Raw genomic sequence first — 16,715 nt, forward strand, 5'->3', positions numbered from 1 at the left:
GATAATGAAATCAAAATGCGTATCGCCAAGGCCAGTGCATACTATGGCAAACTGTCTAAAAATAGTGCATCCTATGGCAGACTGTCTAAAAATAGTGCATCCTATGGCAGACTGTCTAAAAATAGTGCATCCTATGGCAGACTGTCTAAAAATAGTGCATCCTATGGCAGACTGTCTAAAAATAGTGCATCCTATGGCAGACTGTCTAAAAATAGTGCATCCTATGGCAGACTGTCTAAAAATAGTGCATCCTATGGCAGACTGTCTAAAAATAGTGCATCCTATGGCAGACTGTCTAAAAATGTCTGGAGTAGGCGAGGTATCACCACAGGAATTTTTTTGCAGAGGGGTGCAAGTTGCCACCTATAGCTCAAAGTCGTGACGTCAACTTTTTGATTACAGTGAATATTGAAGAAAAGAATTGGTGCCCCTCCCATACCTATGTGATATTAAGTTCACTGTAAATACTTGTTTCATGAAATAAATAAAAACTAACGTGGAAAAAAAACATTTACCGTTCATCCGTGCGGATTGTGCATCCCTACGGTCGATCAAACAAAAAATTCAAACTCTGCCAAAACAGGCAATAAATTTACTACTAAATTGCTTCTCGTTGCTATAGACAAGCCAGCGATCATTAGGCCAATAATAGAATATGCATCCTCTGTTTGGGGCCCCTGAACTTAAGAAAATATTAAGAAACTGGAACAGACACAAAATAGAGCAGTGAGATTCATTACAAACGAATATTTACATTTGACTAGAGTAACACCTTTTGTAAAATCACTAAATTTAGAAAGCCTTCAGGACAGAAGACCCAAAAGTAGAGTAGCAATTATACATAAAACACTGAACCATAATCTTCAAATACAAAAACAAAATTTAATAAAATACTCAGAAAGACACAAAGATAAAGGCAGAGTCCTCGTCCCATATGATAGGACAAATTTGTACAAATGCTCCTTCTTCCCTAGTGCTATTAGAACATGGAATGGGTTGCCTCAGCTAGCCAGGAAAACTAGTGACTTAGCAGAATTTAAGTCATTGATTAATATGCATGACTAAATGCATGACACGTAGGACGTAATCATCTTCTTTTTTTTTAACTAACGTCTGTATTATATAAAATAAGTTAAGATAAGATGAACGCTTATCTGGCAGTTCTGATATTCTTCGGTACGTTGCAATTTTTAAATCGTTTTAGGATGTAGACAAAACTGAACATTATTACTGCTTGAAAAGCGAGACGTTAATCAAGAAACTAACGAATCGAGATACGGAATGTTAAGTCGTGTTCTGTATTAATCCTAAATGCATCTAAATGTGTATCTGTCGACTGCAAGGTCTCGACAGCACCAACTCATCACCAAGTTTGTCTGCCGTTAGTGTCGCCTATTCAGGATGCCATCCTTGAAGTGTTCCTCGGCATGGTCAAGTTGGTTTTTGATTATGTCATTAATGTGACTGCTGATGTGCTGTTGAGCGGCCGCTTGTGCTAAGATGGACCGACTGCAACTTCACGGAAACTGGTTCAAGAACGGGTGAATAACTGACGACAATTAAAAGATAAATCAGAAACACACGAGAAGCAGACACTGATTACACATATGCAGATTGTCTGGTTTCACTTACAATCGTTATTTTAAAACAGTCAAAGATCTTCTCAAAGTTGTGACTTAAAGCGCGAATTAATTTGTGTCCATCGTGTCTCACACAAAAGAGGTAAAATTAGCACTAACGCTCTCGCTTGGGACAGTGCTGTTTAAAATTGATAATTTTCTCGATGACACCAACAGCATTACATATATTGAAACTTGATTCAGGTCAATGATTACAAGTTTAAGTCTGTGGGACGCGCAACGGACAAGGTCTGCTTTTGGATATTGTTCACGAATCCTAGCCTGAACACAGTTCTGAATGCTACCCGTCACGGGGGCAGCCATCCTAGCCTTGGCCGAGTAATTTGTCCATGTCTAGACTTTACGTAATGTTTTCGCTGACAATGACGTCAGACTCAGACAGTGCGTACCTCTTAACAACAGGGACAAAACCAATGAATTCTTCTCGAGTACAATCGCCATCAACAAATCCAACACTCAAACACATCTGTTCAGTGCCAGAGATATCTGCATTTTCATCACCCGAAATACCAAGAAAACGCAGTTAATTCATGCTGCTGCCAGTGCTCCGTCGATACAAATCAACGTTTTGACTTTCTTATATCTCTTCTATCGTAAACTGGTGGACGTGTTTAACCTGCTATCTTACTGAGTGCTAACAATGACCTCAACTCCACAAGAAGTAAATACATTTACCAAGATAACTCAATTTCCCTTTCTTGTTTAAAGAAACTTTACCATATTTCAAATCGAAAGACAGCTGGCAAGGATTTGTCCTCCAGGATGAAAAAAAAACTTTTATCATATTCTAGGCCTTTACTAAATGTAATGAAAACTATAATAGTGTGCAAGTGAAAACAAGTCGTCACGGCTAACATGCTATAGAATATTGAATTGCAAGCCTATAATAAAGCGCACATGGTCGGGCGTGAATTAGCCTATACTAGTTTATTACAATAATTAATAGCTAATCCTTATTAACTTTATTTTAGTGGAAGTAGCAGAAGTTAATTGATTTGAAGGTGTAAAAAACTGGCTAATATTTGGTTATTAAGATTTCAGAGGTATGCACGTACATGGTCAGCCATCAATTCCTGATAAGCTAGTCTACCACAACCTACTTCAGTCACCAGTGGAAGCATTACTTGTTCAGTTGTAAATTAGATTTTGATTGATCTGATGGTGCAAAAAATGGCTAGAATTTGGCTGCTCAGAATCCAGGGGGGGTGAAGTGCACCCCCTTGCACGCCCCTGCGGGCGCCCATGTAGAGATCTATTAAGCTGTCATCCTCCCTGTATTGCTCTATGCATCAGAAACGTGGACAGTGTATAGAAAACATGCCAAAAACTTAACAACTTCCACATGACATGTCTGAGAAGAATATTAAATGTTAAATGGCAAGAAAAAATAGCAGACTCCTGTATCGCCAATTAAGGGAAGGGAAGCGCTCACAATGTGAACAAAGAAAATGCTTTAGGGACACCCTCAAAGCTTCTCCAAAAAACCTTCAGCATTAAATCCAGCCACCTGGGAGACAGAAGCACATGACAGAGCATCATGATGTCGCGCAGTGAAAACTGGCGCACAAATTTCTGAGGAAAAGAGAACTGCGCTGGCAGAAGAAAAGCGCCTGAGAAGAAAAGCAAGACCAATGACACTAGCTCCAGCTGGAATAACCTGCCCTGTGTGCAGCCGAACATTTCGGGCTCACATAGGTCTCACCAGCCACACGAGGAGGCACAAAACCCCAGTGCAAAGCCCTCAGCCCCCAAAAGTGGTCATCATCGAACTATTAGTTATAAAGATATAGTTCAATGTGAATCTAGCCTAACAGGTTATTGAATGGTTATCCAATAGATGGTTTTCTGAAGGATAATTTTCTCATTCAAGGCCTCATTGCTATATCCTATTTCTGTTTGTTGAATCTTTAAATGGCTATAAGGCTACTATGTCCTGCTTCATCACACATAAACTATGAAAGACTGCTTACTGAATGTTTTAAATTAAATTTGACTTATATTCATAAGAATTAAATACAATTAAACATGATATTTAAAAAGTAAGTAGCTTGTCTAACAGAAAATACTAAATATAGTAATGAAAAAAAAATCATTAAAAAAATAAAAACCGTTGGCATAAATATCTAAACAAACGTAGAGGAAAATGACCTCCCTTTGTTGTGAAGTGCGCATCGTCAAAACAAAATACAGCATTGGGGAATCTTATGTCCCTCAGAAGTCGTCAGCACAACGATTTACAATAGAGCAGCGGTTCTCAACCTCGGCGACCCCTTTTTACAATCCCCCACTCTGCCGCGACCCCCCCCCCACACACACACACATACAGCAATAGAAGAATAGACAACAACAATCAATATTTTTGATGGTCTTAGGCGACCCCTGGCAAATTGTCAATCGACCCCCAAGGGGGTGGAGACCCACAGGCTGATAACCCCTGCAATAGAGAGTTTCGACTTCGACCATTGGACACAAGAAAGCCTAGAAGAATCACATTAGCAGAGACCTTTTGCAATGTCTAAATAGTTTCAAGTGGATTTTTTTTTTAAAGTGAAGCCTTTGGCATTCTTCTTCTTCTTCTAGCCAGCTTTATTGCTGCTGAGCTGTCAGCTCTTTTGCAGAATGTGCCAAGGAAAAAAAAAAGTGTGCTGTTTTAAGCCTTTGGCATAGAAAACGTTGTCCGTCGTAAAATGTCCTTATTTGAAGATTACATGGCGCCTCATAACTAGAATATTTTAATTTCTAAAACATTGATAGTAATATCCTTTAGGCCAGTTGATTAATAATGCTTTTTTTTTCTGTCCTTAACCCTTCAGACGCGTGTGGTAGTTTAGCTTCTAAACACTAGGATAGTAATTCCATTTTGTATGCACTCAATGTAAAAAAGGTCAGCACTTTGAGGGTTAACTGACTTTGACACATCTAAACTCTTTGTTAAGATGTCGTGCCCCCCAACTGCAATACATAATCCAGATTTAAATAGATGTTTATACAGATGGATTTATGCGTGTGTGTGTGTGTGTGTTTTTGTGATGTGACAATGTATGAGCCTATTAAAGAAAAGAAAGTTAACTTACCAGCTTCACGGCTTTCATTGTCCATTTTCTTGACGTGAAGTTTTCATCTGAATGAAAATAGTTAACTTAAAAATTTTCATCTGAAAGTGTAGATTGTGTGTTAAATACATAGATTTATTTTCAACACCTGTGTATGACATTTGACCTACTGACGTTTATCTTGTCTTTTTGTTTGGCTGTTAACCCTAGTAGTGCTCAGCCTTCCAACACATCAGCGAAACAGAGATTAGATTAGATTAGATAGATAGATAGATAGATAGATAGATAGATAGATAGATAGATAGATAGATAGATAGATAGATAGATAGATAGATAGATAGATAGATAGATAGATAGATAGATAGATAGATAGATAGATAGTAGATAGATAGAAGATAGATTGATGGATGATTTTGTCGGGAAACATATGCATGCAAAAAAAAAAACTTGACGTAATAAGCCTACATATAAATACATAAATGTGCTTAACTCAATCTTGATAAAATATTTCTTACTAAATACACTAAATTATTTATTAACTTTTTTTTGCCAATTTTTTCTTTTAATGTTCAACTGATTAGTAAAGAGTAAAGTAGATAAAGACTCGATGCAAGATTTATCACAGGCAAATGATATTATAGACACTACTTACTGTGTAAAAATCGAAACTTGAATAACTGTAACGCGATTGATTGTTTAGTTGTTTGCAAGACACAGTTGTGTCGAGTAAGTTACGAGTCCTTGAGTCATTCTGGAACGAATAAAATCAATAGTCCAGGGAAGCCCGATCAACAGGAGGAAAGTTAGCCGATTTTAATAATAGAATACATTAGTTCAGCTTGGCTGTAACAGGTAAGTCTCGTTTCATTCATGGTTTCGAAGTTTTCTCAAAACTACTCATTTACTGTAAAGTGTTGCGACCTAGAGGTTAAGTTTTTTTTACCTTTTAAAATAGATAAGTTCCTTTAAAGTAGAAGATAATTTAGTTCTGTGTATATATAGTCGTGCTTTATTTTATAAATTACAGTCGTTGTTACAGCGTGAGCCACCGACCTATATGCGAAGAAGGACAATCTGTTAGCTTGTAAAAAGCTTTACCATAGGCGTAGCCAGGGGTGGGGGGTTTGGGGGTTCAAACCCTCTCGAAATGAAATCGGGGTCGGAATTTAGTGACTGATTTTTTGCTTTGATTTTCTTAATTCTAGGTGAGATTTTAATACTAAACCATCACTTGCCCAAGCACAGCAAATGGGGTTTTGAGTTTAAAAGCCCCTACTATGGGGTTTTTGTACTTAAATCTCTAAATTCTAAGAGCACAGCTAAAGAAGATTTTGATTTTAAACTCCCCTCCGAAATTTACACATTAATTACACATTCTAAAATCTATGAACGTAGACAAAGGGGTTTTGAATTTAAACCCATTTCAGCGAGGTTTGAAGCTAAAAAATACCTATTCAATATTTTAAAAAAGCAAATTACACACTAAAAATTCTATGAGTGTAGCTAAAGAGGTTTTGAGTTTAACACCCCCCCCCCCAACCAGTGGGGTTTGAACCTAAAAAAATACTTCACTATAAAAAAAAAGCGATATTACACAATCAAAATGCAATGAGCGTAGCCAAGGGGGTTTTCAGTTGAAACCCCCCTTCAGCGGGGTTTGATGCAATTGAGATCTGTACTTTGTTATATTAATGTATGGTTACGTAAATGTATTTGATTAATTTACTGTATTTAAGTTTCTATACTTTATTGTATTCGAGTATCTATATTTTACTGTAACTATCTATCTATCTATCTATCTAGCTATCTATCTATCTAAGTCACAGGAGCAGGCTAGGTGCTGAATTATTTTATTAAGTTGGATGTGTGGCCGAGAGGCTTAAACCGTTTGAAAGTGGCTTGGCTACCTATTAATGGGCTAGCGGTTCGACTCCAAACTCAAGTAAATTTGTGTTTACTGAGCGGCCAAAACTACCTACAGGTAATAGCAATTCAGGATCAAAGTAATTGGTAAAAACTTTTAAAGTCTGATCCCATACAGAAAACATAGTTAATAGATCGTTAAATGAACTTGTGTGTTACCCGTGCTTGTAATCGTGCTAGTATTTGTAATCGTGTTCGCATTATCGTAGTCTGTGAATCGTGACCAGTCTGTACTGTGTTATTGTGTGTATCAGTCGTGTTTTATTGAAATAAAGCCTTGTTTCTAAGGTTATGAATTGACTTAGTATATTACAATTTATTTCAATACAACCATTCTTAAATGGACAAGTTTTTGCGTCCCAATAGACTGGATGCTGATCCTAGTTCAACTAATGCTTCAGTTACATGGAAACATTGGATTTCTTGTATTGACAGATTTGCAACGAAGGTAGGGGCTAGTGAAAGCGAACAGTTTGACCTGCTATGCAACTTTGTGTCTCCATCCTTATATCAGTATATTTCTACCTGTTCTAAATACTCAGAAGCAAAATCTATTCTTGAGAATTTATTTGTGAAGGCCCCTAATGAAACATTGGCCAGACATTTGCTTGCAACTTGCAAACAAGAAGTCGATCAAAGTCTTGATCAATTTGTACAGAAGCTGAGAGTGATGGCCAGAGATTGTTAGTTCCGAGCTGTCAGTACTGACAAAAATGAAGAGGACGCCATTCGCGATGCCTTTGTTAGCGGCATGCGTTCGAGTGTAATTAGACAGAGGCTACTTGAGAAAAGATCCCTTGACTTGAAAATGGCTTTAGATATTGCCAAGACTCTCGACATGGCCCAAAAAGAATCCAGTTCGTTTAGTACTCCGTCTCAATTGGTAGAGTCATCTCTTTCGTCATCGGCAATCTCAACCGAAGAAATGGTGGACTCAGAAACAATCGCAACAGTGAATACTAAATGTTTCTTTTGCGGAGGTAGTCGGCATCTCAGAGCGAAATGCCCTGCCAAAGACTGCATGTGTCATTCGTGCGGGAAAAATGGACATTTTTCGAAGGTTTGCAGGTCTCGCAACACTCCTATAACCAAAACAAAAGTCAAAACATCTCCTAGCCACGAGATTAAAAGACAATCTTGTAAAGATTGTAGCTGCATTAAGGACTCTACACATCTAACATCACTAATTGCTACTTCGTCTGTACCTGGTTTAACTAAATCAACAGTACACATCTCTGTAAATGGCGTGAACCTAAAAGCCCTAATTGATACAGGTAGCGGGGAAAACTACATTTCTTCAAACATACCAAGAGAGTACGATTGGTCAGTGACACGTTCAAAGCACAAAATTTCTATGGCGTCATCTCAACTGTCAAGCGTCACAAGAGGCCACACGTTTGCATCGCTAAAATACAAAGGGGAAGTTTACAATCAATTCAAACTTTCGTTACTAGATGAACTTTGCACTGATGTAGTGCTTGGGTTAGATTTCCTCACATTACACAAAGAACTGATAATTCCATTCAACGGTGGTCGACCTGCATTTCATGTCTGCTCGCTCAAAGCTGTTAAGGTAGAGGCACCACAATTGTTTGCAAATTTATCCCCTCATTGCAGACCTATTGCTACTAAATCTCGTCGTTACTCCTTCCAAGACACACAATTTATTAAAGCTGAAGTTGAGAAATTGATACGAAACGGTATCATTGAACCTTCCAAATCACCTTGGAGAGCTCAAGTCCTTGTCACGACCAATGAGCGGCACAAAAAGCGAATGGTCGTTGATTATAGCCAAACTATAAATAGATTTACTTACCTGGACGCTTACCCCATGCCTAGAGTGGATGAAATGGTGGAGAAAATTTCCAGGTATGAAATCTTTAGCACATTGGATCTGGAGAGTGCTTATCACCAAATACCTATCCAACAGAGCGAAAAGAAATACACAGCCTTCGAAGCTTGTGGTAAACTCTACCAGTTTTGCAGAATACCCTTTGGGGTCACTAACGGTGTAGCTTGCTTCCAAAAAACCATAGACACTATTATAGAAAAAGAAAAGTTGTCTGACACGTTTGCCTATGTCGACAATGTAACAATATGTGGTACAGATATAGACTCCCATAACAAAAATCTGTTGCATTTTCAGAAGGTAGCTCTGGAATACGGAATAACTTTCAACGAAAGTAAAAGTGTATTTGCTACTAAGAAGGTAAAGCTGCTTGGATATGAAATATCCAAAGGGCATTTGAAGCCTGACCCTGATAGATTTCAAGCTCTGCGAGATTTGCCACCTCCAAAAGATCTGAAGTCTCAGAAAAGGATTGTAGGACTTTTGGCATATTATGCTCACTGGATACCAAATTTCTCCGACAAAATGTATCCTATAATGAAAAATCAAATTTTTCCTGTACCTACAGAAGTAAAAACAGCATTGGAAGACTTGAAAGAAGAATTGCAGAAAGCAGCAATTTTCACCATAAAGTATGACCATCCTCTAATTGTGGAAACTGACGCTTCTGACATCGCAGTAGCTGCCACTTTAAATCAAGAGGGAAGACCTATTGCATTCTTCTCTAGAACTCTTTCACCTACTGAAAGGCATCAATCTGCCATAGAGAAAGAAGCCACTGCAATAATTGAAGCCATACGCAAATGGAAGCATTATTTGTGTGGCAATCATTTTACCCTTATTACGGACCAGCGGTCTATTTCATACATATTTAAAGACACTCATGACAAGAAAATTAAAAACGATAAGATACAAAGGTGGAAATTGGAACTAGCAAGCTTCAAGTTTGATATACAGTATAGACCTGGGAACGCCAACACAGCAGCAGACACTTTGTCTAGAGGGCACTGTGCAACCATGACGAAACAAAGTAGCCTGAAGACGCACCATGACTACCTGTGTCATCCAGGTGTCACTAGACTTCTACATTATGTCAGGTCAAAGAACTTACCCTTCTCGGTTGAAGAGGTCAGACAGACCATTCAACAATGCAGAACCTGCAATAGAATTAAACCGCAATTCTATAAGGAATTTGCAGGTACGCTCATCAAGGCCACACAGCCGTTTGAAAGAATAAGTGTTGACTTTAAAGGTCCTTTGCCATCAGCTACTCGCAACAAGTATTTGTTAACAATGATTGACGAATATTCGCGGTTTCCATTCGCTTTTCCCTGTCCTGATATGACATCTAAGACAGTAATAAAGTGCTTCGACCAGTTATTTTTCCTCTTTGGAACACCCAGTTACATCCACTCTGATCGTGGCACATCATTTATGTCCACAGAAACTACAGAATATCTACATTCTAAGGGCATAGCCACTAGCAGGACAACGCCCTATAATGCCAAAGGAAATGGGCAAATAGAAAAGCTGAATAAAACATTGTGGCAGGCTATTTTATTAGCATTGGACTCAGGGAAGTTGGAACTATCACAGTGGGAATCTGTGTTGCCCCAGGCACTTCACTCAATTCGATCGTTACTGTGTACTTCTACTAATGAAACTCCACACGAACGGATCTTCAAATTCAACAGAAGATCGCCAACGGGAACATCCTTGCCTACTTGGCTACAGAACCCAGGCAAAGTATTACTAAAATCCCCTGCAAGATCTTCAAAATTTGACCCATTGGTACAAGAGGTTGAACTTATTAGCTGCAACCCACAGTACGCCCATATACGATTTCCAAACGGCCGGGAGGAGACAGTGTCGCTTAGGCACCTGGCGCCAAAGGAAAGTTCCACGAACGACTATTTCGAACCAGAGAACGGTATTCTGCCTCAAGAGGTCGGTGACTCTTTGGATCTCTCACCAGGGAGTCGCTACGGGCCTGAAACTATCAGTAATTCACAGAGTCCCACCCCAATGATGTACAACCAGCCAGAAGTCATCAGTGACTCAGAGGGGAGCCACCCAATGCCAGAGGCCATTATTGACTCGAGTCCCGTACAGGACAGTTACGACTTGCAAGGAGAAAAGTCTACGCCAGAGATACCTCCGGATCTTTCCCTTCATACGCATGGTTATAACCTAAGACCCAGAAAGAAATAAAGGAGGGGTGAATGGAGTGATCGTTAAATGAACTTGTGTGTTACCCGTGCTTGTAATCGTGCTAGTATTTGTAATCGTGTTCGCATTATCGTAGTCTGTGAATCGTCACCAGTCTGTACTGTGTTATTGTGTGTATCAGTCGTGTTTTATTGAAATAAAGCCTTGTTTCTAAGGTTATGAATTGACTTAGTATATTACACTTCTTAAATGAAAATAGAAAGTCAATATAATAATGTTCCAATCTATAACCTTAATTTATATAATGAAATGAAATTTTTATGAAATTCTTTTCAAAAAGCTGCTTTTTCAAAAAGCCACATTTACCACCTGTTTTATTTGTACGCGTTTGTTTGTGTTCTTTTCTAAAGAGACACATTTTAAGAATAGAAGAAATGTATTTAATTATATTTAAAATAAAAAACAAATTCCCATTCCAAACTTTTCCTGAAGCAGCTGTAGTCGTTCTATACAATGTCTAGGCCAAGTAGGAAATGGAGAAATCATTTCCTAATTACCCAGAAATCTTTAGGCATTCTATAGAACGCCTAGGCCGAATTTCGCACTATATCGGTAGTGTCTTCCCTTGAACTAATGATCAATTCAAATCTGTCATCAAAGATTTCTACTTTTATCAATTCATTACCCTACAATGGCCATAAACAACCAACAGGTAAAGAGGTTACTAAAAAAACTAATGTTATGCAAGTAGTCCTACACCTTTCTTCTTCTTGAAGAGATTCCTTTTAAAAGTTTTGGAAAAAAAATTGTTACAAATAGACCGGACACTTCGTCTATGAAATCGCCTGCTACATTGAATGTAATGGGATGAAAATTTATGATTCACCTAATTTTTCTTTTTTTTTCTAGATCGATTAAAACCAAAAATGTCAGAAGCTAATGACTCTCAAGCCTCATCAGTTTCGGGAGCCTCTAATATTCAATCCTCATCTATTCCAGAAGTGAAATCTTCAACACAAAAATTATCAGAGAGTAGGTTTATTGTTACGTTATAAAATAAAAAAAATGTATCAATCGTTTTAGATACCTTACTATTTCTATCTAGCTTAATTTTCCTAAACAAAGAAGTGTTCTATCCCTACACAGTGGCGGATCCAGGGAGAAGGGATGGGAGGTAAATTTAATCGATCATCTTCCACTATTTTTTGGTAGAGACTTAGTTTGGAGGGCAAATGTTTGTGAAGATATTACATTTGTGTATAAATATTTTGTTTCTTCTAGGAGTCATGTCATATAAGTATATGCATAGATGGATAGGATGGATAGCTAGCTAGCTAGATAGCTAGCTAACTAGATAGATAGATAGATAGATTACGTGAATAGGTACTAATTCGGCAAATTAGTTTTTAAAGATTTGTTCATATCTAAATTTTCTAAAATGTGTTTTTCCCTCTCGCTTCCTTTTGGACATCGCTAAAAGTAAATAAACACAAAATTTAACCAATACACTATTGCAGTATTTTTTTTTTATTTCAGAAATCCACGATGCAGTAGCCAAATGTCAGAAGAAAGACCAACACAATAAAATGAAATTGTTAAGTGAATTTACTGTTGAGGATTTGGAGTCAGCTATGAAATCTCAAACTATAGATGGACATGATCAGGCATCAGTCTCAGAATATGACGATGATTATCTAGAGGAACTGTTAAATTTTATCCAAATATTAGGCAAATTAACAGCAATAATTGTCACTACTAAAGAAAAAAATGATGACCACCTCGGAACCGGATTTCTGCAGAGAATTCAAATAAAGAACAATTCTGACGGATCACAGACCGCTGTTCTGATGTTTACAACTGCCTATCATGTGTTTAGTGTAAAGGAAACTATTAAGGACGAAGAAAAGTATAAACTTGCGCGAGACTGGAAATCACTTAAAGTAAGAGCCAGGCTTTTTTATGACCAACCAGGTGATATTTGTGATGAAAAAAAGTGTCTCAAATTACAAAACTTTCGCTTGCTTGAGACAGACAAGGAGATAGATGTTGACAATGACTGGTGTGCCATTGAATGTGAAATCAAAGACACAGAACTTTTACCCCGGGTGATGGAATTAAAAACCAATCTCCAAGCCTACCAAAAAAGGCAAAAAAGACTATACGAAATGTCGAAGAGACCTGAATATCAAAAAGTAAATCTTGTTGTCATAGTTGGCCATCCACATGGTCAGCCTAAAATGGTTAGCATTGGTCGGCATTATGAGACATCCAATGCAATCGCCAAAGAAGTCAGAAGTGGACAACGCTGGTGCAGGTACTATTACGACGCACCCACCTGCCACGCAAGCAGTGGTTCCCCAGTGTTTATATTTGGTCAACCCATAACTGGGTTTGGTTACTGGTTCGGACACTCGCACAATCACAAAAAGAAAGTCTCAAAAAATGATGACGTATGGAAGGAAGTCAGTGAAACGAACGACAATCTGAAATACTTATCGCAGAGCACAATAGGGGTAGAACATATAGACAAATAGTCGCAATTATAGACGTGCACCTCATCAATTATTCCGAAGTTTTTATAACGAAACAAGGAAAAAAAATATTTTAAAAAAACTTATATGAAGTGTAATTATATCAATTAGTTTGGGTCAGTCTTGTCATTTGTAACAGTTCTATTACAAATATTTTTACCAATTGTTTTTGTTTAGTGCTATTTCATCTCTCAATACGATGTGATCCTGTCACTTATCGGGCCGATTGGGGAAAATAGTGAAGGGGGGGGAGAAAAGAAAGATGGTATCTGGGTGGATTTTACCGTAATTGGATTTTAAAAGCATTTACAAAAACAGCGGGGAACGATCTGAATTCTAACTCCTCGGGCCGACGTGCTAACCACTCTGCTAGTGAGATACTATGACTAGAGAAGAATTGTATTGTTATATATAGCTTCAATTTTGAGAGGCGACCTATAAAGGGGACTAATCGACATCCTTTGTCTATAATAATTGGTCTCGGACTAATTCAGCGTATGCCTCTACTTCAGCCAAGTACAATTTCTTTCCCCTTGTTCGAGATACCAAACAAAATAATTAATTAAAAATAGTTAATTAACTAACTGGTTAATTTTTATTTTATTCTTGTGTAGTCAGGTAAAAGAAATAATTGTGCAAATTTTCAGCTTGATCCGAGATTGGGTGTCTTATCTTATCTTATATAATACAGACGTTACTTCAAAAAAGAAGATGATTGCGTCCTACGCGTCATGCATTTAGTCATGCATATTAACCAGTCGGAGAAATAACATGTACACAGATTTTACCTGACAGACAAAGTGAGCTGATATAAGCTTTGTAAAAAATGTGCTAAAGATATTTTGAAAGGAAAGGTAAATATTAGCAAATGTATTCGTAGGTCGAATTCATATATTAAATATTTTCACAATTAATAACTTCATGGAATCGTGTGGGTTCAAAAACTCAAAAAACCTGGATATGACTCTAGAAAACACCTCTAACGATTTTCATAGATATTTGTCAGTCGATGTTGGCCACTTTGGGAAAACTCTAGTTTGGCTGTTATAATTTTTCAAAGTAAAAAAAAAAAAACATCAATTTAAATTTGGCTTGCGAATGAAAAAATATTTATTTGGAATTAAACATACGGTCCATTTTTGGTATTTTATAAAGTCTAATAGGTCCGTACATTCCAGGATTCTTTCTCGGTTGAGGTTGAGTCTGGCGGGTTAAAAAAATGTTCCATTATTTTATCTAACATTTGTTAGTGAATAAGAGAAAAATAATCGCTCTATAAGCTGTATAAAGAAGGTGTGGTCTTTAAAGAAAATGTTTTTATTTGTTTTTCTTGTTATTATTCCTCTTATCAGCTTATAAACTTTTCATGGAATGTGGAAATCGCGTAGAACTGGTAGGGTATTTCGAAAACGGCTGTAACGATTTTCCTATAAAATTGTAAAAAAAAATGTTTGTTTTATATGTTTCGAATGTTTCTTCAAAGCTGAAGGTAATGTACTTCCTAGTCCAAACTTCCTGCTGGACGACGGGGGGTGGCAGCGGTAGGGTTTGAACTCGAGAGTCCAGCTCTCATACCGCTAGTCCAGGTTTTTAGAAGATTATAAAATATTGTCAGATGACGTAGCTCTAAACTTATCCTAGACATAGCAGTAGTATAACAAATTAAGAGTCATCCAAAGAATGCCTTCTTGCAGTGGTTCTCAAACTGTGGTACGCGAACCTCCCCCCTCCCTCAGAGGTCCGCGAGAAAACCGTAGCGGATCCGCAGAAAAGTGAAAATTGTACACAATTAAAATAACTTCTTCGCTACATCCTGGAATAATGAGAAGCTCGTCCGTCACTTCTGTTTAAGATGTCTATTACGAACTATTCTATCACGAAATAAGCCAAAGAGTTGAAGACATTCTTCACTTGGATATTGCTGATCGGGTATTTAACCTTTTTGCGCGTTCAGAAAATCATATTCCAATCATAGATGAAACACACTTATACAGGAGCAGCTTATTGAAATATTCTCAAACGTGAAACTTAAACCCCAAAGTTTAAACAAGGATACTACAAAGTCTGTTTACAAAATCAGAATCCATTTTTGTATCCTGCGTTATGTGTCTTTGTATTAATATTCTTTATAGGTCTCCGCCTCTCTTGTTATTTGCTACAACGTGGATACATTGCCCTCATTAAACTCATATCAGCTTTTTAAAAAACGAATAGAAATGTGTGCTCTGAGATTTAATGTTGCTACGTAAATCATTGAGCTGAACATAAAAACACTCATAAAAATCTCATCAACTTCATTAGTTGTTTTTATATATAAATATTATTGTGAACAAAAGTTATAATTTCAATAAAACACTCTTTCAACAAAATGTTCTTTTTTTTTCTTTTTTACATTTGTTATTTATAAAATATACATAAATGTAGCTTTTTCACTTAGGGGGTCAATGGGCACGTTTTGACTTCATACAGGAGTCCTCGTATCAAAAAAGTTTGAGAACCGGTGCCTTGTGGTGACGAAATCTCTTATACCAGTTTTAGAAAAAAAAAATCATTATAATAATTTGACGTCTTCCTAAAATTCGTCTGTCTGTACGTAAACATGAAATAGAGACGTCTGCGCCACGAATACATAATCATAGCGCACCATGGACGTATGATTTTTTTAATGAATTTTTTAAACATAATTTTATATACTTGAAAATATACAGAGATAGTGCTAAAATGTAGAAAGCTTAGGGCTACATTTGTTGAGTTGTCTGTTGCAGACCATCTATTGGTCTGAAATTCTCGGCCAACGTCGTATGAATTTTTTTAAATATAATTTTATTTACTTGAAAATATACAGGGATACTGCAAAAATATAGAAAGCTTAGGGCTACATTTGTTGATTTATTTGTGCATGATCATCTATTTGTCTGAAATTCTAATGAATATTTGTAGTGACACATTGAAAATGAAGTCCTTATTGAAGCACTGGGCGGCCTTATCTTAGACCAGTGTTGCCCGAACTTTTTTCTTAACGAAACACTTCGCACATTCTGAGTTTGTTAGCGCAACACTTTACTTAGTTTTAGAGAGATTAATTGACGCGGTGGTCTGCTAGTTAATTATTGCAAGCCCTTCCGCGGGAAAATTTTTGGGAAACCCTTCAGTGGATACTTAAAGAACATAAAGTTTAGAAATGTAAATATTAGTTTTATTTAAATAAGGCTTTATATTATCATAAAAAATATATTCAAACTCTTTCATACCAAAAATATGTAAGTTTTTATGATTATATAAGAGAAATTTTTATTGTTAGATGGAAGGACAACATATCACCACAGAAAATACGTATAAAGATCAATAGAGTCTTCCAATGTCAACTATAATCACGACTAGCACGTTTATGTCGGTTATAGGAGTGATGTTGGAGATATATTGATTGTATTGATATTATGAATAATCATGATTGTTGAGTTTAAACGTCAAAACTGAACAATTTTTGAAACTACAAAGTGGATCAAACTGTCTGTCTATATACGCCCTGGTATGTGCACGTCAATGAAAG

The 16,715-nt window shown here is 37.0% G+C and overlaps 1 protein-coding gene across 2 annotated transcripts; it reads left to right on the forward strand.

The window, feature by feature from the left end:
- The first annotated feature begins 6,476 nt into the window (after nucleotides 1-6,476).
- On the forward strand, nucleotides 6,477-14,973 carry LOC106075847 (uncharacterized). Of its 2 annotated transcripts, none has more exons than XM_013236754.2 (3): nucleotides 6,477-6,674; nucleotides 11,544-11,666; nucleotides 12,171-14,973. In XM_013236754.2, the coding sequence occupies exons 2-3, from the start codon at nucleotides 11,561-11,563 to the stop codon at nucleotides 13,166-13,168; spliced, it is 1,104 nt and encodes a 367-aa protein (XP_013092208.2). In that variant the 5' UTR covers nucleotides 6,477-6,674; nucleotides 11,544-11,560; the 3' UTR covers nucleotides 13,169-14,973. The 2 variants fall into 2 exon arrangements, with proteins under 2 accessions (XP_013092208.2, XP_055862103.1); XM_056006128.1 differs by lacking the exon at nucleotides 6,477-6,674 and adding an exon at nucleotides 6,735-7,064.
- Nucleotides 14,974-16,715: the final 1,742 nt, after the last annotated feature.

Source organism: Biomphalaria glabrata, chromosome 12 (genome assembly GCF_947242115.1).
Source record: "Biomphalaria glabrata chromosome 12, xgBioGlab47.1, whole genome shotgun sequence".
In the NCBI taxonomy this organism is placed as follows: Eukaryota; Metazoa; Mollusca; class Gastropoda; family Planorbidae; genus Biomphalaria; species Biomphalaria glabrata.